The sequence below is a fragment of the Heloderma suspectum genome, chromosome 6 (genome assembly GCF_057233095.1).
Source record: "Heloderma suspectum isolate Gila_16-S chromosome 6, 16-S_ref, whole genome shotgun sequence".
Taxonomy (NCBI): Eukaryota; Metazoa; Chordata; class Lepidosauria; order Squamata; family Helodermatidae; genus Heloderma; species Heloderma suspectum.
Genome location: NC_139463.1, coordinates 125,112,868 through 125,135,018, shown reverse-complemented (window position 1 = coordinate 125,135,018; position 22,151 = coordinate 125,112,868). Strand labels below are relative to the sequence as shown.

The 22,151-nt window shown below is 50.4% G+C and overlaps 1 protein-coding gene across 4 annotated transcripts in view; it reads left to right on the top strand.

Moving 5' to 3' along the window:
• The window catches only part of RABGGTA (Rab geranylgeranyltransferase subunit alpha), a 34,837-nt gene extending 18,876 nt beyond the window's left edge, over positions 1 to 15,961 (top strand). For all 4 annotated transcript variants that reach the window (XM_084806598.1, XM_084806595.1, XM_084806596.1 and 1 more), the window contains exons 7-17: positions 2,987 to 3,070; positions 3,709 to 3,791; positions 3,875 to 3,976; positions 6,032 to 6,137; positions 6,244 to 6,295; positions 10,431 to 10,519; positions 12,619 to 12,707; positions 13,376 to 13,492; positions 14,292 to 14,405; positions 14,734 to 14,821; positions 14,955 to 15,961. In XM_084806598.1, coding sequence (XP_084662724.1) covers positions 2,987 to 3,070; positions 3,709 to 3,791; positions 3,875 to 3,976; positions 6,032 to 6,137; positions 6,244 to 6,295; positions 10,431 to 10,519; positions 12,619 to 12,707; positions 13,376 to 13,492; positions 14,292 to 14,405; positions 14,734 to 14,821; positions 14,955 to 15,103 — 1,073 coding nt within the window. In that variant the 3' untranslated portion in view covers positions 15,104 to 15,961. The remainder of the gene's footprint in view (positions 1 to 2,986; positions 3,071 to 3,708; positions 3,792 to 3,874; positions 3,977 to 6,031; positions 6,138 to 6,243; positions 6,296 to 10,430; positions 10,520 to 12,618; positions 12,708 to 13,375; positions 13,493 to 14,291; positions 14,406 to 14,733; positions 14,822 to 14,954) is intronic.
• Positions 15,962 to 22,151: the final 6,190 nt, after the last annotated feature.

Here is a 22,151-nt window from a genome sequence, read left to right as displayed (position 1 = left end):
GAGGATGGGAAGGATCCACTGAGAGACAGTGGGGTGTACTGGTTGGAGAAGGACGGAAAAGACCCCGGTTTCTCTTCTTGCTCAACCACGAAGCTTGCTGGATGAGATTAAAACACTCTCTCTCTCTCTCTCATTCTAACTTCCTCACAGAGTTGTTATGAGGATAAAGGGCAGGGGGTTTAAGAACTATGTATCCTGCCCTCAGCTTCTCAGAGGCATGGAATTAATCTTCATCTTGTGCAGAGAGATTGTCTAAATTCCCCAGACCATTCAGGTTGAATTCTGAACCTGCTTCTCCACTCCTTACCTTTTGGCTGGCCTTTCACATTGTCTTCAGCGAAGGAGTAAGAGATGGACAAAAGCCAAGCCACCGTGCGCCGAGTGGTTTTGGCTTTGTCATGAGCCAACAAAATGCTGAGTCTTTGGGTGGTTTCTGTTATTTGAAGTTTCGGTATTGTTGCAGCCCTGTTTATAAGGTAAGGGAAGCTGTTCCCTCACTTCTAATGCAGACGCGGTGAACTTCCCAGAAAAGGTGCTGTGAAACAATCCAGAAAGTTACGTTATAAAAAAGCATCCAGCGTAACTTGTTACGGATTTGGTGTTTGCTGAGTGTTTTCAATCTATGGTTCCAGTATTTAGAAAGCTTTTGGCTGCCAGGTAACTTACCCGTAGTTGATCAATGCACTTCAAACAAAGCATACACCAAAATTGTTTTAGGTGGGTTCAGTTTTGTACTAACAAGAATTAGGAAAAGAAAAACCTGTTTGATCCATTTTTCATTTTTATTAGAAATGTACTTGTAGCATCACATCAAAATATAACTTGCATAAAATGACATAAAACCATTATTAAAGAGCTTTGCTAAACATTCTTAGATCTTAATAGCTTTCCTAAACGTTTCTTGTTCTTAGACTTCTAGTCTTAATAGCTTAAAAAGGTGAGATCTCATTCTAAATACCAAGTTCCCCCATTCAGCACTGAATAGGCTATTCAGCTGACAGGTACATAGGCCTGGTCAGCTTCTAAGAAGAAGCTCTCGCATTCTAAAATTAACACATATTTTTACCTTTTTCTGTAGAAATCACCTCTTAGCTAATATCATCTACTGTCCCATAAATTAGGGGGTCACAGTCTTAATTATCTCATTATTCTTAACATTCCTAAAATTTAGAACATACTAAAAAGGCTTACATGTACACCTTTCTGACTGGATAAAATCAATTTTGAATTGTACCTTTGGGATGATAACTCTTTATTCAAAGTTTACCAATTAAATGCAAGTACATACATTTTTCTAGACATCTATATATCAAGCTTTTTGATGTGTATACCATACACAATATCTTTTGCTCATTAATTGGTCAGCGAAAACTTTCAGTACGCTTTTGACCTGGAATAATACGGTCTCACACCTGCTCATTACTCAAATAACTCTTCGGCCCAAGTGGCAGGGCTTTAACTCAGCATTTTCCCTTTGGATACCATCCAGGTCAACTTGACCATTATTTTTTTATGCCAGTTACTCAGAATTCATTGTCATCTTCCCTTCAATACAATTACTACTTTTTCCTTATTTACATTTTCAAATTCTTAATTGTTTATCATTGAACATTTGGCATTTGCATTTCATAATAAGACATATTGTTTTAAGAGAGGTGGATTCGCATTTTTTCAGTAGTCTTCCCAGCAAGTCCAGTAAAGCAAAACCAGACTCTTGACCCCAAGTGGTGAACTTTGCACATCTCCTGCAGGAATAGTTTGCATTATCCTTGAAGTGCACAACAAACTTTCTAGACTGCCCTGGTAAATAGGGTGTTGTTGTTTGTGAAGTAGCTTTTGTGGCTCACTTCCATTTCTTTCTTAGAGGGAGGTTTAATCCCAGGACAAATCTAGGCCCCAATGTACCTAAACCACACGCCATAATGTGTAGAGCAGCCTTCTTCACTCTGGTGTTCTCCAGATGTTTTCGACTGCAATTTCCATCATCCTCAGCCAGTATGCCACTTTTCCACACATTATGCTTAGAGCGGTTCACAATGCAGCATAAAAGAAACACATGAAAGAAAAGTCAGAACAATTTCATAACAAGCACATAATAAAACATCAGTATCAAAACATTATTAATTAATGGACCAGGCCGGTCCATGTGTGTTAACCTTCATAAGGGCTATGTCAGGGTTGCCTCTGAGCATATAGAGTGTCAGAGCAGTTCAGATTCTGAGGAAGAGCTGCAACACGTGGGGAGGAACTTTCCCAGGCTTCAGAGGCACAGTCGGATGGAGAGGCCCTCCCTTCACACTTCCCTGTGAGTGACAGCGAACAGGGGGAGGCAAGGGAGGGACAACCTCAACTCTTAGACACAAGGCGCAGGCACAGGCAGAAGCGGGAAATTGCAAGGGCTGAGCTTAGGCGCTCTGCCCGATTGGCTTGGCGTCAACAGCTGCGCCTAGAGGTGTCACGGGAGAGGGGGAGAGCTTCCCCTCCCACCCCTTAAGTTAAGAGCATTTGCCGCCTTTTTCCCAAACGGAGACCAACTTTCGTAGCTCCCCTTTGAACTCCTTGAAGCCTTTTCCTTTGTAGTCTGTGAGTCTCTAGCAATTTACATCTGTGCGCCTCATTAGGGTAATGGAATTAAAGCCTTGGAAATGCCACCTCTTGTCCGAGTGTTGATTTGGCTGTTGGAGTTCTTGGCAGGGCAAAAGGGAATCCTGACCGGCTAGAAATTTGATGCTTTTTCCCCTCTTCCACATGCAAACGGGGATTCTTCGACTTCTGGGGTCTGTGCCTAATGCCATATTCTGTGGTTCCATCTTTGCACACACAGGCGGGGCCATCTGTGTAGAGAGAGTGGAGGGTTGCTGGCACATAGGCCCGCCGACATGCTTCCCGGGTGCCAGTGCGGCCCTTGGGGCAAAAACGTTCCCCTCCCCTGCTGTAAGGTGGCCGAGTGCCGGCCCTGCTCTTGACCCTGCCTTCTCCTTCCCAGAGCTGGAGCTGGTGCAGAGCGCCTTCTTCACTGACCCGAATGACCAGAGTGCCTGGTTCTATCATCGCTGGCTCCTGGGCAGAGGTACGGGCTGAAGAAGCAACCTTTAGGGGAGAGGGCCAGGGGAGAAGGCCCTCTGTGGACCATATTCCCAGGAGGCTCTCCAGGTCTTCTCTTTGACGCCTGGGAGTGCCTTTAAGGACCAAACCTGGAGGGGGGGCAGGGTTTTGACTCCCAGTCCTGCGTTTGAGCTTCCTGGAAGCATCTGGGTGTGGATGGTGGGAAGTAGGGTGCTGGACTTGATGGGTCTGAATCAGCAGAGCCTGACTGAAACCAGGGTGTTGAACCTCTTTTGCCTGAGGGCCGAATTCCACTTCAGAGACGCTCCCGGGGGCCGCATTCCAGGGGTGGGCGGGGCCAGTGGCAAAAGGGGTGTGGCCAGAACACCAAGAATACCAGCGTATATTAGCTTCAAGCTCTTGCTGTCAGTAACTAAGCCGTAGGAGAGGAATTTCAACCTTTTAAAAAGGGCGGGGGTGCACGACAGCCAGGAAACCGCACAATTGGCAGTCAGGAGAAGGGGGTGGGGGTCAGAGGAAGGGGGCGCGGCCATCTGGGCCAGATTGGGACCACAGGCGGGCCAGATTTGGCCTGAGTCTGGGCCCCTGCCTGAAATCATTTTCCACTATTTGGGCCTCTTTTCTCGGCCGCTGCCTCCTCAGCTGACCCAGAACCAACGATTCGCTGCGTCTACGTCAGCAGAGAGGACCACTCGTTAGCGGTCGCCTTCTCTCACCCTGTGGCGGTGAGTCCTGGAAGGACAGGAGGGCGGGGGGCCGTTCTGGAACCTGGCGCCCGCTCCAAGCACCTTCCTTCTCTTGTTTTCAGGTGGCTCCGGCCTCTCACGATCTGATCGTGTTTGGAGACGAGTCCCCGCTGGTGGCCCGTTGGCGCACGCCGGATGGAAGGAACAGGCCTGGATTTATGTGGGTATCCTACAGACCCTGTGCACCAAGAAGGTGCCGTGCAGAGGGGACTGGAAACATCCCAGATTCCAGGAACATCCCGGATTCTTATTTTGGGGAGGGCAAATTCAGTGGATGGGAATTGGAGTTATTGTGGCACAGGATGCTTGGTACTAGTTCCCAGGTTTTGGAAGGAGAATTTAGTGCATGGAAAGGGATGTGGGGACAAGTGGCTTTTTGGGGAGGGAAGAGGGACTTGTTTGCTACATATATGTGTGTAAAATGTCTACGCTGCATACAGAAAGTAAAAACAAGACGGGCCCTGCCTGCAGGCTTACACTCCAAGGCCTCCCCAAAGTTGGTGTCTTCCAGATGTGTTGGACCACAACTCCCAACAGCCATGCTGGCTGGGAATGATGGGAGCTGTAGTCCAGCACATCTGGAGGGCACCAGCCTGCGGGAGGCTGATCTCAGGCAAAGGACGTTGGGCTGGATGGGAAAGGAAATTAAAAGGGCCATGTGGGCAAAGCCAGGGCGGAGAGGTGTTAGAGAGGCGCTTCAATGAGAAGGCAAAGGCAGAGAGTCGGAGGTCAGGGGGAAGGGGGCTCCAGCAACGGAGAGTGCCGTGGGGAAAGGGAGGGATGCAGGCAGGGAACGGAGGGGCTGAGCTTGGTTTGAACAGAAAGATGGCCAGCAGTCAAGTGAGGGATCTAAGGAGGAGCAGAGAGAGAAGACGAGAGAGGAGTGAGGCCATGGAGGGACTGAAACGTCAATACAAGAAGAAGAGTGAAGAGGAGGGGAAGCCAGTGAAGACAATGGTGCCAAGGAGCAATATGATCAAAACGACGAGCAGAAAATGATCGGGCAAGCAGCAACGTCGAGGACATTGAGTTTTGAGTGCTCAGAGTCACGTGAGTGGGAGGCAGTGAGCAATTCCTCCAGTGTGTTGTGTTGGGCACAGCCATCATTGGAAGGCATGTCTGCTGGCCCGGAAGCCTTTCCCAACAACCCATCAGAGAGTCCTGCTGGCCCGGCAAAAGTCATCTGCTACAACACACCCTGCCTTTGAAGAGTCTTCGCAAGCTGCGCTTGGCCCAGAATGCCACAGCCAGGATGACAGGCGCAGCTGTCCTGCAGCATCTGCGCTGGCTGCCCCGTTGCTCTGGGCACAAGTCAGAGTGTTGGCAGTGGCCTCGTAAGGCCCTAACTGGCTGGACTCCAGGATGGCTGAGGGATCACCACCTCCCATACCAACCTGCCTGCTCCCTAACATCAAGGGGGGGGCTGCCTCCTGGTCCCACCTAGGGTGGAGGCACAATCCATGTGATGAGAGATAGGACCTTTTTAGTGGTTGCACCATTATCATGGAGCACCATGTTCTGTGACATGCCGGCAGCTCCCTCTCTGACTCTCTTCCACCAGCTGCTGGAGACTTTTTATTCCAGCGGGCTTTTGCCTGCTAAGTGCTGATGCTTTGTTTAAAGCTGTTTTTTGAAATCTGTGGTCTTTTACTCTGTTTTTATATTTCGTATGCGTTTGTATAGAATATACAATTCCATATTGGACTAACATTCTAAAATTTTTGTAAGCTGCTCTGTGTGGTGCATAGGTCTTAGAAGGGTGGGATAAGGATCCCTATATTGAAAAATTCAGAATATAGTCCAGCCCCACTGCTGTAGCATCCCTGATAGGAGAGCCAGTCAGCCTCCGTTTAAAAACCAGCAGCGAAGGGGAATCCACCACTTTCTGTAGACACAGATGTGAATGTGTACTCAGGAACTACTCAAAGTACATGCTTAGTACTCTGAGTACACGCTTAGAGGTCCTCTGTTATTTCCCTGAACTGTAGCAATGAAAACAGGTTTTGAGGTGGCTCAGGACCAGCGCTGAGGGGAAAGACGGATGAGAGCCTAAGCATTTTGTCTTTTAGCGCCAGCTCTGGTAAGCAGGGAAATGGTTGGCTTAAATTTGAGGAAGGGGCTATGGGAGTCAGGAGCCCGTGGTCTTTTGTGAGGAAACCGGCAGGCGCGCCGTCCTCTTCCAGCAGTTTCAATTTCCCTTAAATCTTGGACTCTCCCAGCTGTGCGACTTGCCGGCTTCGGCCCTTAACGACCACTGGCCCCAGCACACTTTCCGGGTCCTCTGGGCCAAGGGGCCAGCCCAGAAGGAGTGCGTCCTGTTCAAAGGTAACGCCAGCCTCTCCCCCTGCCTACCCCTTCCCCGCTTCCTTCTTGCCGTCCTCTGCTTCCTCACCCCCTCAGCTCAACTCCTCTCCCTTCTGTGCCCTCACAGGACACAAGGATTGTTGGAGCCAAGATTCGGTCACCGAGGAACAAGTGTTCAGGTGAGAAAGGGGAAGAGATGGTTGGAGGCCCCATCTGGACAAGGCCTATGTGGGAAGGGCTTGCTGACACAGAGAAGAATCTTGGAAGAACGCTCCCCTGTGGCATGTTCTTTGCTGTGGGGCATGACGATGGCTACTAGCTTAGGCAACTTCTAGAAATAAGGGATTAAGGCACAATCTTATGCATGTTTAGGCACAAAAAAGTCCTACAATTTCCTAAAACTCTGGGAGTTTTAGGACTTTTTTCTGTCTAAACATGCATAGGATTGTGCCCTAAACCAGCTTTCCCCAACTTCCAGATGTGCTCTCCAGTTGTGTTGGACTGCAATTCCCATCATTCCCAGGCATGGAATGAATTTGGGCTGAGAATTATGGGACTTATGTTATGTGTCCAACACATCTGGGAAAGCTGGATTAAACAAATCCACAGAGGACAAACCTGTGAATGGCTGCTAGCCATGATTGCTTGGAACAAAGTCTCTGTTCTAATCGTGCTCTGAATACCAGGTTCCTGTGAGCAAACACCTGGGAATGGCTGTTTATTGATTACATTTATATTTCTCCCCCTCCACCCACCCTTCCTCCAAGGTGTTCAAGGTAGCGCACCAGGCTCTTTTCCCTCATTTTATCCTCCCAACAACCTTGCAAGGTAGGTTAGGCGGAGAGACAGTGGCTGGCCCAAGGTGTGTTTGTTAGTTTGTTTATTACATTTGCTGCCCAATAGCCAAAGCTCTCTGGGCGGTTCAGAAACCAGGACTTAAAACTGTAAAATGCAATAAGGTAACAAACCCTAATATCAAAACATTAAAAAGTTTTAAACAGAATAAAACTAGATTTAAAAAAAAAATAAAAAGCTTCCACTCAACCCTCTAACCATTAGACTACACTTCCTCGTTACCAGCTTGGCAGCTTCTGGGGACACCTGGGTAACTGGCATTGGAGACAGAACAGTGGGCATCACCAGTCTTTGGTCTGGCTCAATAAAGCTCTTCTCTCCATTCTTGTATTCTTATTGTTGACTGTGGTCAGCAATGGGCGTGGAGAGGGGGGCAGAATCTAAGGCAGAGGCTGGCAGGGAGGACCAAAACCATCTGTCCTCCTCCTCCTTACCCGCTGGCTACCGCCAGCGCGCTCATCGTTCAGCCTTAAGTTGGTTAACACCGAAATTCCCCATTTCCTCTCCTTCCCGAGGCCAGGCGTGGAACGATGTGAGGCTAGACCTAAACGGCTTCTTACCTGCAAGAAAGGACCTGTGAGCCAACTGACCCATGGGCCAGATTTGGACTGGTGGGCCACCAGTTGTCTACCACCACTTCATGGTTTGTGGTCAAGGCCTTCAGACATATGTGGCGACGGCAAGAGGCAGTGTGTGGATGGTGGGTGCTGCTGGCTAGAAAGCTCCGCTTGGGTTTGGGAGGCATGGGTTCAAGTCCAGGCCTGAATTCCCCAGGTGGCTTGTGGGTCATGTCATGCTCTCTGTCGCCCTCAGTTTCCCATCTGTAAAACGGGAATAACAGTGGCCTACATCACAGAGCTCCGAGGATAAGCAACATGGAGACCACAAAGCACTTCGCAAACTGGAAGGGCTCCGCGTAAAACTTCTCTAATAATAATAGCGTGGCTCTAATTCTGCTATGCCCCCTAGATTATGACTCCAGGGTGTGGATCCTGCTCAACACCCTCCTGGCATTGTTCCCTGCTAGCTGGCCTCTGTTCTGGTTATTTAGGGAAAGGGGCGTTGCACAATTCTTGGCTGTGGCAAGGTCTGTCTTGGGACCAGATCCCCTGCAGGAAGATGTCAGCTGTCTAAAGGCCGCATTCCTGCACGTGCTTTTAACCAGGAAGCAGCCCTTGTGAACTCGGGGGGACTTACTTTTGAGTAAAACGCCATCCAGGATTCGGTTCCCAGCCACTCTTCCCCGGGGCCCTGAGTCATCTTGCGCCATCAGGGTTGACCAAGAGCCGTGACGGTTAGCAATACATTTTCCTCTGAAACGTGGCGTGGCTGTCAGAGATGGGGAAGTGAGGGCCGGCTGGAGCCACAAAGCACGAATGCTGTGCGCACCCTTTCCCGGGTGGTGGGAGGGAAGGATGTTTCCTAAGAGTGAGCCCAGGAAGTGCCGCGTTTTAGCTGAATCATCTAAGTGAAAAGGGCCCAGCCGAGGCTCAGCTGGGTCATGGCAAGCGAACCTCCGTGTGATCTCTTCCACGAACTGTGGGTTCACCACGGTCGGGGTGCCCTGTACCATCACAGGCCTAGTGCCCCGTCACCCGAGGGTTCAGAAAAGGGGTCGAGGGGGGGATTTCAGCAACTGATGCTGCGGCATAATTGAAGCTGAGTGGCTGCAGAGCCTGGATGGGTGATCTCAAGGGAGCCCTGTGTAATAGCAGGGCTAGAGATAGAATAGGCTTTTTTTTAAGTGTCTAGGGCAGGGAGTTCTCTGCCATCCCTCCCCATCCCTATCTCTTACGCATATCCAGAATTCACCCAGAGTTGATCAGGCCGGTTGGCCCCTTCGTCCTTGGCCCCTCTATTTCCTCGCGCCCTCCTGGGTGTGATCCAGACTGTGGAGGACCTCATTGCATGGGACACCATAGGGCAGCGGAGGCTGGTGGCTCCGATGTCAGTGGGGCAGTGAATCTGCTCCAGGTTTCAGTCGGAACCAGCCAGAGCTCTAAAGGAGCTATCCATGGTGCGGAAGCACCTTGGATAGCTCCTTTAGAGCTCTGGCTGGTTCCGACTGAAACCCGGAGCAGATGTACAGCCCACTGACATCAGAGTCACCAGTCTCCAATGCCATAGTCTCGTTCTTAATCATAAAAACATAGAATGTTACACTTGGAAGGGTCTGGGAGGTCATCTACTCCAGCCCTCTTCTTGGTGCAATTGCAGCATCCCTGATGCCTCTGCTTAAATGCCTCTGGTGAACGAGAGCCAACCACCTCTGGAGTTGGCCTGTTCCACTGTTGATCACCTTGCAGCATTAGGAAGTTCATGCGGATGGTTAGCCAAAATCTGCTTCCTTGCAATTTCCACCTGTTGGTTCTAAACTAGTCCTGCCCTCGGGAGCAAAAGAGAATGAGTCTGCTCCATCCTCTGCAAGACAGCCTTTCAGACATTTGAAGAGCACTATCACGTCTCCCCTTAAGCTTCTCCAGGCTAAACATACTCAGCTCTTCGGGCCATTTTCCAGGCCCTTCACCAGCCTGGTCGTCCTCCTCTGGATGCGCTCTAATTGGAGGGGGTCAGCCAGTGTCTGGTTTGAGGGGCTCAACCCACATCCGTGCTGTACCATTTCAGACTGCAGGTGAAGGCACCCATCCATGAATGCTCCTCCATACTCTCACACATTACCTGCACATAGAAAGCTAGCATGTCAGGGAGAAAGGTTCTAGCCTAGCTTCCTCAGTCTGGCACGCTAGCTTTCCATGCATAGGGTGTGTGTATGTGTGTGAGCTTCATGATGCTGTTCAGACTAGGGATGTTGGAGAAATCCGCAACGGAATCAAATTAGTTCAGATTTCTGTGAATCTGACCCAAAGATTCCACAGCGGATCAGCTTTTCCCAAGTTGCATGGATTCTGCGGACTTGCAGACTGCTTTTTTTAGTTTACAGAATCCTATGCAACTTCAGCTGTAGAAAAATACGTAAAATTTTTGTAAAAAACAGCCCCAAATGCTCATTTTCCTCGTAGGCTAAAGCATGACAATGCTCATTTGGGGGGATTTGTGCAGTTTTGCCAGTACAAATTGGTGCAAATTCAGGAAATGGGAAAAAATCCAGTTCTGCCAATGAGCAGATGACGGAACGAAAGGCACCTGAGAATGCACGAAATGCAGACGGGACAGGTTTTACCAAACCCATAACATCCCTAGTTCAGACACAGGCTTTAACCAAGCCAGGAGCTGGGAATGCTAATGGTAAAATTTGTTTCCCAGTAGCACATAACTGCCACAAACTTCTCTCCCTCTCCCGGGCCTTTGTTCGAGGATTGGCAGCTAAGTGGAGGCTGTTCATTTGGTCTCTCTCTCTGTCTCTCTCTCTCTCACACACACGCATACACGCACACTTTTCCAAGAGTTTGCCGTCCACCTGATTGCCTGGCTCTTCCCCTCTCCATTCTCCTGCCCCAGGTGTGAGCTCTCCATCGAGAAGTCGACTGTGCTCCAGTCTGAACTGGAATCCTGCAAGGAACTGCAGGCCCTGGAACCTGACAACAAGTGTAAGTCCCCAGGCTGCACAACTGAAATGGGGGAGCGGGCAGGGTGCAGGCGGCAGTGGGGTAGTGGAGTCAGGGCTCACAGGGTCGAAGCACCGGGACACTTTGATGAGCAGGGTTGCCGACATCTGCGATCCTCATGGTAGCTGCGGAGAAAATAGGTTTTCCCAGCAACAATGTATTGGCGCGAGCTATCCCGGCTAACGCAAAGTCGTTTGCGGTGGCTTGGTCTCAAATGGGTCATGAAGGGTCATTCGCTGGACGAAAGACTGACAAGAGGCATACATGATATGTACACACACAGAGAGATGGACTAATACAGCGGCCTGCATTTGGGGCCTCTCCTTGGAGGCGTGGCTATGGCATGGTGAGCCCCTGCACCTCAGCATTTACCGCTGTGCCACCGGCAGGCGCTTATTCTGTGTGTCCACAATCGCACTCTGCCAAGGCAGACTTCCCCTGGGGGTTGTATCCTCTGCTCCAGGAATGGCATAAGAACCAGGACTTTGAGGCTGATGTTCTCAGAGATTACCCTCGGAGCTACGAGCGTGTTGCACAGTCACGCTGCATACATGAATGCTGGGTACAGAATTCAGCATCCTAAGAATCTCAGTTGAAATAAACTTTTTTAAAAAATCAAGCTGCTAGTCCTTAAGGCTGTGATGACAGGTTTGAGAGTGCAACATCTAGTGAAATTCAGCTACAGGGGTTTCACCAGATATCATGTGCACACTCTCTCAAGCTTATCACCACAACCTTAAGGACAAGCAACTTTATATATTTAAACGAATCCTCCTTGTGGCAATTGGCTTCAGAGCAACATCTAGTGAAGCCCCAGTAGCTGAAACCAGTAGAGGAGAAGGAGGAGTCTAAAATCCTTTGCCCCTCCTAGCAGAAGCATGATAAATCATGCCCATTAAGCAAACATGCAAATTAATTTGCAGCATATATACAGGTCACTAAACTCAGCTTTTCTGTGGCACCGATATTCTAGTCCTTGTGAAGGCTGGGCGTTGAGTCTTGTTACAGATTTGGCCTTTGCTGAATGTTTTCAAACTATAGTTCCGGTATTTAGGAACCCTTTGGCTTCCAGTTAACTACCCGTAGCTGATCAGTATACTTCAAACCAAGCATACACCAAAAATTGTTTTAGGTGGATTCAATATCAGAACAAAAATTCGTAAAGGAGAAATCTATTTTTAATCCATTTTTAATGAGAAATATACTTGTAACATCACATTAAAATATAACTTGCATGAAGTGACATAAAACATTTTTGTTGTTAAACAGGGCTTTGCTAAAGATTCTTAGATGTTAACAACTTAACAGGGAATAGAATTTCTTATGCATTTCTTGTTCTTAGACTTCTAGTTCTAGTAGCTTAAAAAGGAGAGATCTCTAAGTACTAAGTTCTCCATTCAACACTGAATAGGCTGTTCAGCTAACAGGTACACAGGCCTGGTAGCGTCTAAGAAGAAGCTCCCGCATTCTAAAATCAGCACATATTTATACCTTTTTGTGTAGAAATTACCTCACAGCTAATATTAATTACTGCCCCATAAAATAGAGCTCACCGTCTTAATTATCTCATTGTTATTAAACATTCCTAAACAATTAGAACATATAAAAAAGTCTTACACGTGCACCTTTCGGGCTAGAAATGATCCATTTTGAATTATGCCTTTGAGAAGATAACTCCTTACTCAAAATTTGTCAATTAAAATTACTTTCATTTTTAAATAATACAGTCTCACACCTGCTCATTACTCAAATAACTCTTTGGCCCAAGTGGCAGGGCTTTAACTCAGCATTTTCCCTTTGGATATCATCCAGGTCAACTTGACCATTATTTTTTTATGCCAGTTACTCAGAATTCATCATGAACCTGCATCTTCCCTTTAAGACAATTACTACTTTTTACTTATTTACATTCTCAGGTTCTTAATTGTTTATCATTTGCATTTCATAATAACACAGTGTATATATTTTTGAGAGAGGTAGTGCATTTTTTCAGTAGTCTTCCCAGCAACTCCAAGAAAGCAAAACCAGCCTTTTCCTAACAACCCAGAAGAGTCTCCCTTTGTCACTTTCTCTCTCCCCAGGGTGCCTCTTGACGATCATCCTCCTCATGAGAGCCTTAGACCCCCTGGTTTACGAACACGAGACCCTCAGCTACTTCACCACCCTGAAGGTGAGCCAGGGAGGAGGCCAAGTGACGTCAGCCCTATCTTGCTTGCTGATTTTAGGGGGCCCAGATCCTGAATCGCTTATGCAGTACATATTCACTTGGGTGGTCCCCTCTCTGAAATCTATCTGTTGGCAGTAGTGCCTCTGAGCATGTGCAGGAGTGTCCGTACAGATACACACACACACACACACACACACACACACATTAAGAAAGTCAAAGTGCCTGGCTTGGGAGGCTAAAATACTTCCATGTACATTCCAGGTTTGTATGTAAACCGCTGAGAGATGTTACTATATTAAGGGGTATATTTTGTTGTTGTTGTTCAGTCGTGTCCGACTCTTCGTGACCCCATGGACCATAGCACGCCAGGCCTTCCTGTCCTCCGCTCTCTCCCGGAGCGTGCTGAAGTCCATGTTCATTGAATCGGGGATGCTATCTAGCCATCTCATCTTCTGCCGTCCCCTTCTCCTTTTGCCTTTGATCTTTCCCAGCATCAGGGTCTTTTCCAGGGAGTTTTCTCTCCACATTAGGTGGCCAAAATATTTGAGCTTCAGCTTCAGTATCTGTCCCAATAAATGAATAGAGCAAGCCCCCACACCCACTCTTTTAGCAACCAAGTGCCCGCTGGTCTCCGCTTCCCACGCTCTTCCCCACCTCCCTCACTCCCGCAGGCTGCTGACCCCATGCGCTCAGCCTACCTGGACGACCTGCGCAGCAAGTTTCTGATCGAGAACAGCATCCTCAAGATGGAGTACGCGGAGTCCCGGGTCGTGGACCTGTCACAGCGGGTAGGGGATGGAGGGGACCGACGGAAGGCGGGAAGGGCCCGGAAGGCGCAGGGGGGGCTCCATCGGCAGAGCCAGCGCGCCACACAGCAGGGTAGAGGAGAGTGGTCCAGTAAGTTTCAGGTGCAGCCAGTTAAGCCAGTCTGATGGCCAATACTAGACCAGGACTGAGCAGAAGGTGGACCTACATCTACTGGTAGATCTCTGGGTTATTTGCAGCAGGTCAGCAAGGGCACATAAATGCCCACACGCCCCAGCGATCCGGATACAGGCTGCTGTTTCCTTGCCACTAGGATCAGCAATCTGTATGAAGATCTTCGGGGAGGGGAATTGGCCGGGGGGGGGGATTCAGCAGCACACGGGGCAGTCACAGCACCTTTGGAGGGGCCACAGTAAAGGCCTTGGGGGCCGTCAGTTGTGTACCCCTGGAATAGGGAAGCCTGAGGTGGAAATCCTTGAATGTGTTAATGACAGGAGGAACCTGATGGCGCTTGGACGTGATGGCCACCGGGACGTCCAGGCTTGGGCAGGGGAGGTGCTGGGCACCAGCTGCTTGGGAATGCGAGTGGAGGGGGGCTCTTGCCCTCGTATCCTGCTTGGGGGCTTCTTGGAGGAGCCTGGTCGATAATTGTGGGAAGCCAGATGGTGGGCTTGATGGACCTTTTGTCCAATCCCGCGGGGCTTCTCTGATGTAACAGGTGGTGCTCCAAGGCTGGGGAAGAAGAGCGGGGGGACGTACTAGCTAGGATGTTAAGGGACCCCCTCCCCATGAACGATCCCCCCCCCCCCGCTTTTCCCTCAGGGCCTCACCGTCCTCTGCCACCTGGAACACCTGCTGCTGGTCACGCACATGAACCTCTCGGACAACCTCCTCCGGGCCTTGCCCCCCACGCTGGCCATGATGCGCTGCCTGGAGGTAAGGCCGCCTTCCTCCCCACACCTGGCCCCCTGCCCCACTCCGCTTGCTTAGCTCAGCCTTCCAAGCCTAGCTTTGCCTCCATGATGGCTAGAAACTTCCAATCCAAAGACAATTCGAAAGGTCCCCAAGCTGGCGCCCTCTGGACGAGTTGGACAGTCTGACTCGGCTTTTTGGGCAAAGCTGCCAACCACAGTGGAGACGCCAGCCACACAGGAGGCCGGCCTTTCTCCCCACCCACCCCTCCCGTGCCACAGAGCAGGGCTCACTCAGCTTAGCCAGCAGGGCCAGCCAGCGTCCCCAGCTCTCCTCCTGTCTCCACCTCTAGGTGCTGGAAGCTGATGACAACCGGATCGAGACCCTCGAAGGGCTGCCTGCTCTCCCTCGCCTGGAGGAGCTCTCCCTCTGCAACAACTGTATCCTTGGGACTCGGCAAAAGCAGTCCCTCGCCGACCCCGGGGGAGGTGCATTTGGGGTGGGACGGCTATTCTGTTTGGAACCAGGAGCCTCTGCTCAGAGTTTTCCCTTAACACAGCTGCCCTCCCGCAGGCCTCAAGCGGCCCGCAGACCTCCGACCTCTGGCCTCCTTCCCCAAACTCGCCCATCTCAACCTGCAAGGCAACCCCCTCTGCCAGACCCCCGGCGTCCAGTCGGAGCTCACCACCCTGCTGCCAAATGTGCCCGCCATCCTCACCTGATTGGCGTGCAGGGGATTCCCTCCCCCCCACCCCGTCAAGCCCACCTCTCCCCCAGCACGCTGCTGTCTTTAATTTATTGGCACGAGGACATTAAACGAAACACGGGCTGGCGTTTTGAGTCATTTTGTTGCTGCTGCCGCCTGATCTGTGGAGCACAAGCCGTGATTTCCCATTCGTGCTACTCCCCCAGCCCCAAATACTCAAACCACAGTCCCTGGGCCCCCTGCTCACACAGACACGAGCGGTGAAATTTCATGAGCCTCCAAATAATACCTGGAACCAGCTTGGCCTGACCTTATCATCCACATCCAAAATATGTTCCCTGAATGCTGGGATTTGTAGGCCTTTTTCTGTCTAAACATGCACAGGAGTGCGCCCTTAGACACCGTTCTCAAAAACAAGGACTCGAGGCTACTTATGTAGCCAATTTCCCCCCTTCCGTTTTTTCCATTACTGTCAGGAGCAGGATAACATTTCCCCCCCTAGAACGTTTTCTGGGTTCCTTTCCCATGCAGAACCTCTTTTTTTCTTTTTTTCTTTCTTTATTACATTTTTACTCCACCCTTCCTCCATAGAGCATAAGACGGTGTACATGGTCCCTTCGTGTTATCCTCACAACCCTCCTGTGAGGTAGGCTGGTTATTTGTTTATTTATTTTCTCGCTCTATGTAGGAGACGCCCAACAACTGTCATTCTCTGGGCGCTGTGCAAGGCATTTGGTTTAAAATAATAAGATCAACAAAAAATGCCATTGAAAAAGCAGCACTTTAAAACAGTTATAATAAAAGAAAAGCTAAAAAACAAAAAATCTGTCAAAAAAAATCTCCCAGCAGCAAATAAAACAATCCTACAACATCCAAAGAGTTTAAACAGCCACATTATTAAAATGCAGCACAACCAGAGTTAGAAATATCAAGTTAGGCTGGGAGACGGCGACTGCCGATGGAGACTTGGTGGGGACTTGAACACACATCTCCCCAGTCTTAGTCTGATGCTCTAAGCTAGGGGTGGGGGGCTCTTTTCACCTCAGGGGCTAAATTCTCTCACAGGTAGCCTTCCAGGGACTACTTGCCAATGGTGGGCGGAGCCAAAGTGGGCTGGGCCAAAGCCACGTACGCACATGCAACAGACACTGTTTGTGCACACAGGCACACAAGAATCCATCCGCACTGCCCCCCCACATCCAGCCATCCATGCTGCCCACCGTCCAGCCAGCCATCCACACTGTCCCTCAGATACATGTAAATATACACATGCCACACCACACACTCTTAGAGCTGAAACAACCTGCCCCCGCGCGCAGCAGCATCTTCCCCCTGCACCCTCCCCCAGTCAACCCCCCTCCACCCTCCCCCAGTCAACCCCCCTCCACCCTCCCCCAGTCAACCCCCCTCAAGTGTCCCTGACAACTTTCTCCTTCTCTCCTCCGTGGTTCCCTGAAGCTCCTGGTGCTTCCTGAAGTGCTGGCAGTCCTCGCCAGGCGCCGCCAGCGCTTCTCGAGGTCCCCCGCATGTGGCCTCGTGGCGCGGAGAGGCTGGCGCTGCTGCGGTCCAGCCTCCAGAGCCCCACGTGGCCCCTGCTGGGCGCACTTCAAGCGGTGGCAGACGAGGGGGTGCTGGGAGGAGGGGGCTGGGTTTGGCCGAGAGGGAGAATGGCTAGCGGGACGGGTGGCGGGCCACGTCCAGCCTGCAAGCCAGAGAAAGAGACCAGAAATCAGAATTGGGAGTAGCGATACCAGAACCTGGTAGCGTTGGGAGAGGCTCCGGAACTGTCAGGAAAACATCTCTAGGATGGCCTCCCTCCTTGCCTGACCCATCCTGATCACGGGGGACTCCTTTCCTTCCCGTGCGGCTTGCCTTCCTCCTCCCAAACCGAGCAGCTTTCCCCAACCCAGTGCCCTCCAGTTTTTTTTCAACTGCAGCATCCATCATCCCCAGCCAGATGAGTTCAAGCAATAGTTGGGAAGCAAAATGCATATGTTTCTGGGTTTTTAGAGGAGTGGTGTGTGTGTGTGTGTGAGCTTTGAAGACAGATTCTCTCTTCTAGGACGCCCCTCGCCTCCCAAAGCGTGGATGGGTGCTTCACTTGCATGAAAAATAAAATTTTTGACACTACTGCTCAGTTTAATCTAGGCACGCGTTTAGTCTACCCATTCTTTTTTTCACAGTCAATTAAGGCTGCAATGCAAACCACACTCACTAGCTAGCAAACCCCATTAGACACAACAGGACTTACTTCCAAGTAAACATGCATAGGCTTGTACTGAAATGTTGCAGCCAGAGCTGGAAACAATGCAAGAGCCATCTGACCCGGGCACAGATTTCACAGGCAAGAGAGAATGGAGGCAGTGCAGCCGTCCCCAATATGGTGACCTCCAGATATTTTGGACTACAACTCCCTCATCCTTAGCCATTGGTCATGTTGGCCAGGGCTCATGGGAGTTGTCATCCAAAATATCTGCAGGGCACCAGGTTAGGGAGGGCTGTTTTAGTGGCTGGTTCTTCTTTCCATGTTTTGCCAGTGGTTCTTAGTCGCTGGTTCTTACTTCTTACCAACCAAATCAATGGACCCACAGATATATATTCTTCTTTTTGTAATATGTATCTGTGGGCCCATTGATTTGGTTGCTTGGTGTCTGATACTGAAGGTTCTCATCCTCCTTGTTTCATTCTTATTTCTTCCAAAACGTTTCTTGGGCAAGCAAAGCATCTCAGTGCTGCCACAATTCCCCCTGCTTCTTCTGCCTCGATTCACCCGATGCGCCCGGTAGTTCGCCTGCCCCACTACGCCCTGAGCCGAAGGGATCTGCTTGGGCTTGTCAGCACCAGGGAGGGCGCCATCTGCATGTCCGCAGCCTTGACGTTTTGGCTGCCGTTCCTGCGTTCCCCAGCTTGCAGGGACTCGCGTTGCCCCATTGGCGGCACCCATACAAAATTGTTCTCCTGGTTTGTGCGGCTGTTGCGTCACTCTTGTCTCATAGGAACCTGTGATCCACAGGGGCAACAGTGCTGGGGCACAGCGTTGGCCTCATCTCCTGCGCCAGAGTGTTGGCTCAGAGGTCGTTGCAGCATCAGCAATGTTTCACGGGCTGCTCCTCCTATGCCAACTATACACCCTCCCTCCACGAACTTTTATCAGAGTCTCACTTCCTTCATCGTTAGTTGCATACTGAAGCTACCCCTCTGTGTGTGTGTGTGTGTGTGTGTGTGTGTGTGTGTGTGTGACAACTGAGAGGATGCAATTGTCAGCAAGATCATCTTCCAGCTCCACTGCTCAAAATTAATCCTCCAAGTTAATCAAGTCACAGCTCAGTTGATTAATCTACCAATCGAAAGATCGCAACCAGCTTCCATGTCTCTTCAGGCATCCCTGGTTGCGCTCCACCCTGCTTTGCAACAGACCCAGTGCAGGCTTGTAAATAGCCAGTTCCTGGTCATTTATGGTGCTTAAAGATCTCCAAGTAGCCAGGCCAGGAAGCATAACAAAATGCAGGGGGGCCGGGGGGGCGGTTTGTGTGCTTGTTTTTGGCAGACCACAAGTGATTAACACAGCCATGCAGCGTGTGCGGGCAGCGTAGTAAAAATTCTTCCAGAGCAATAACTTCGGAGACTTAATTGCAAGGCTGACGAAATAGGTCAGATTGCATCTATCCATCACGGATTCTAAGGCCGTTCATCTTTATTTCTATCTGTGGTTGGAAGCATACAGCGACTTGTTTGAAAGAGGGATTGGTGCTGTCTATGTTTCTCCCACTTTTGACTCTTGGTCATACAGTTTTTGCAGGTTTCCTTGTGGCGTTCCAAAAAACCTGCAGAACCTGCTTGATCAGAAGCGACAGTGAAACAAAAGACTCTTGACTCTGTGAAGCCGCTTCATACTATGTCAGATCATCGGCCCATCTAGCCTGCAATTGCCTACTTTTAACCAGCAGCTGTTCTCCAAATATTTGGAGCTTTTTCAAACCCCAATACCTAATATCCATTTGGGGTTTTTTAAGTGGAACTTTGGGGAACTGAAGCTGGGACGTCCTACATGCAAAGCATATGTTCCCCCCACTAAGCCATGGCCCAAGATGCTGCACCAAGGAAGTAGAGACTTCTCTCGAGCCACTTTAAAGGTGCGATCCTATGCGTGTTCAGACAGAAAGAAGTCCTACAACTCCCAGCATTCCCTGTGGAATGCTGGGAGTTGTAGGACTTTCCTTTGTCTAAACACACATATGATTGCACCCTACGAGCTCTTTAAAATTATTGTTGGGCTCCAGCCTGTCTGTGTAATGCAGCATCCCCCAACGGTGCCCTCCAGATGTTTTGGATTTCAGCCTCCATCATCGGCTGCCAGCATGGTCAATGATGCCAAGTCTTGCAGAGCCTAAAAAAGGATCACACCTGAGGTGGCATTAGCTTCTGTGGTCCAGAGCTGGCTTGGTTGGATGCATAAAGGCCCTCGACCCTTCTTGCGCCCCACCCCAACTGGGTCACCGCAGCCCCGAAACCCGTGCTGGTTCGCAAGCGTGTGTCTGGTTCGCAAGCGCCCACGAGAGGAGAGTGAAGCCACAAATAAAGGGAGTGCTTTTGATTTTGCACGGGTGCCGCCCATGGGGCGACAAGGGTCCCTGCACCTGGGGAATGCCGGAGCGGCAGCCAACCTGTCAAGCCAAGGAGCGGCCAAGAGGCGCACACCTGGCTTTACAGTGAATGCAGCTTTTCTGCTGCTGCCGAACTTCCGGTGAAATTTGGCAGCAGCACCTTAGGGCAGGGGGAGGGCTTGGAAGTTGGCCCCCGGACCCTCTGCCATCGCGGCCCCTGGGTTGTGCCCAAGGCAGCATAAAGAGCACTCCCTTCTCCCATTTGGGCTGCCCGTGATCACCCCATGAGCTTCGTGGCTGAAACTGGGTCTCCATGAACCTACTTTGACACTAACCCACAGCTGGGGCGGGGGAGGCCTCCAGATCTTGTTGGACTGCAGCTCCCATCATCCTTCACCATTGGCCGTGATAGCTGGGGATTAGGGGAGCTGCAATCTAACAGCACCTAGAGGGCCATGCATTCCACAGCCCCGCTCTAAGTAACCCTTACACTCTAACCCTTACACCGCACTGTCTCTCACACAAAGTGATATATGCCCCGAGGCTCAGATGGGATGGTGGAGGGGGCGGAGGGAATGCAAGCAGCAAGTCAAAAAGGTTACAGAACACAAGAACACAGCCAGGAAAGTGGCACGTTAGGATGCAAAGCCCAAACGGATACACCAGCCTTCCTCTGAACCCAGCCCCCTGGCCCAGGTTGCATTCCCACATTCAGGCTCTCTGGTCTTTGCCACTGACGCCCCTCCATCCCTCCAACCTGCTCTCCCGCCCGCTGCCACTATTCCGGTTCTGCCGGCTGATTAATTCCCCAGCTAGCACAGCTTGGGTGGGGCACCCTTGGGTGTATTTTGCCAGAGATCCAGGAGGTTTTTTTTTTCTCCCCCCCCACCCACCCATTCCTTCCCCCAGTCTCCGGAGTCAAACCCTGCTTGCTCGCTCTCGCAAGCAAGGCTGCAGGACCTGTTCGGGGCGATACTGTCTCTTACTGGGAATTCTCCACCTTGCTTCCGCATGACTCGGAATGATTGGCATGGGCAGGAATCTGGCCAGATCCCAGTTGTGCCAAGGAAATCATCCTGTCACCCCCCCACCCTGGGCAAGATTACAGGGCCCTGGTCTTTCTCATGTTGCAACTTTCAGATTTCCCCAAAAGGCCGGGCAGCTGGGCAGAACTGTGGCTAAGAGCGGAGAGGTATGTAGACATGGATACCGAAGCTGACACATTTGGGCAAAAGCTGCTTTGCTTGACTTTTTGTCTGGCATGAACCTGCCCCAGGGACAGGAGCAGGGCAGGAAGCCCTGCATGATAAGCGCTTGCGGCAGTATTCGGAGAACGACCCAGTGGTTTCATTTCTCCCCGAACCAGCCTGTGCCAACTGAAGCTGCCAGGAAAGGTCAAATCCTCTCCTTTGCATCTCAGCGGCATGGTTTCGGCCAAGGCTTAATCCTGGAGGCTGTCTCAGCGCCAGCACTGACCTCCTGGAACACACCAAGCACTAGTAATGGCAGGAGGCCTCTGAACAGGTGCAGAGAGCGCTTCCTCCTCCATGGAGCAATGGCAAGCATTGGTCATCGGTGCAGGAGGGGGACAGGGGCTAGTCTCCAGAGCAGAGGCTAAGCCCGGGTCTAAGCCCTGGCATGTCTTCACTCTGGAGAGCAAAAATTAAGCACTGGGAGAGAAAGTAGAAAGATTTAGAATAGCCATCCACAACCCGGCGCCCTCCAGACATGGTGGAGCACAAGTCCCATCATCTCCAGCCAACATGGCTGGGATGATGGGAGTTGTAGCCCCAAAACGTTTGGAGCGCACCAGGTTGCAGAAGACTGATCTGGAAGACAAATGTGGCCGAATTCAGGTGGTCGGGAAACAAGTGAAACCTCTACTCCGTTTAACGAACAAAATAAACGTCCATTTGTCTCTCAGACTAACCTCCTTCACACGGTGGTTGTGAGGGTGAAGGGGAAGGACCATCCAAGCTCCCTGGACAAAATGCAGGATAAAAATGTAATCAATTAAAAATATTAGAGAGATTGAGAGAGAGAGAGGTTGGCGTAAAGCAGCACAACAGCCAAGTAACAAAGAGGCCTGGATCCACTGTGGATGTTGTCAGGCTTAAGGCAAAATGTATAAGGAAGGTGGAGAGACTAACCACAGAGTATTCATAAAATATATTTTAAGCGAAACCTTTTGGCTTCTGCCCTCATCAGTAGCTGTGCTGTATAACACAGCACAGCTACTGATGAGGGCGGAAGCTGAAATGTTCTGCTTAAAATATATTTTATAAATACATACATACAGATACATATATGTGTGTGTGTGTGTATATATATATATATATATATATATATATCTGTTGTCAGTCTTTCGCTTAAGGAAAGCTGCACCGGTTGAATGTCTGTCTGTTGTGCTACTTTAAAGGAGCAGCGTGCCTTACAGGGAAAACAAAGGTGGCGATCCTC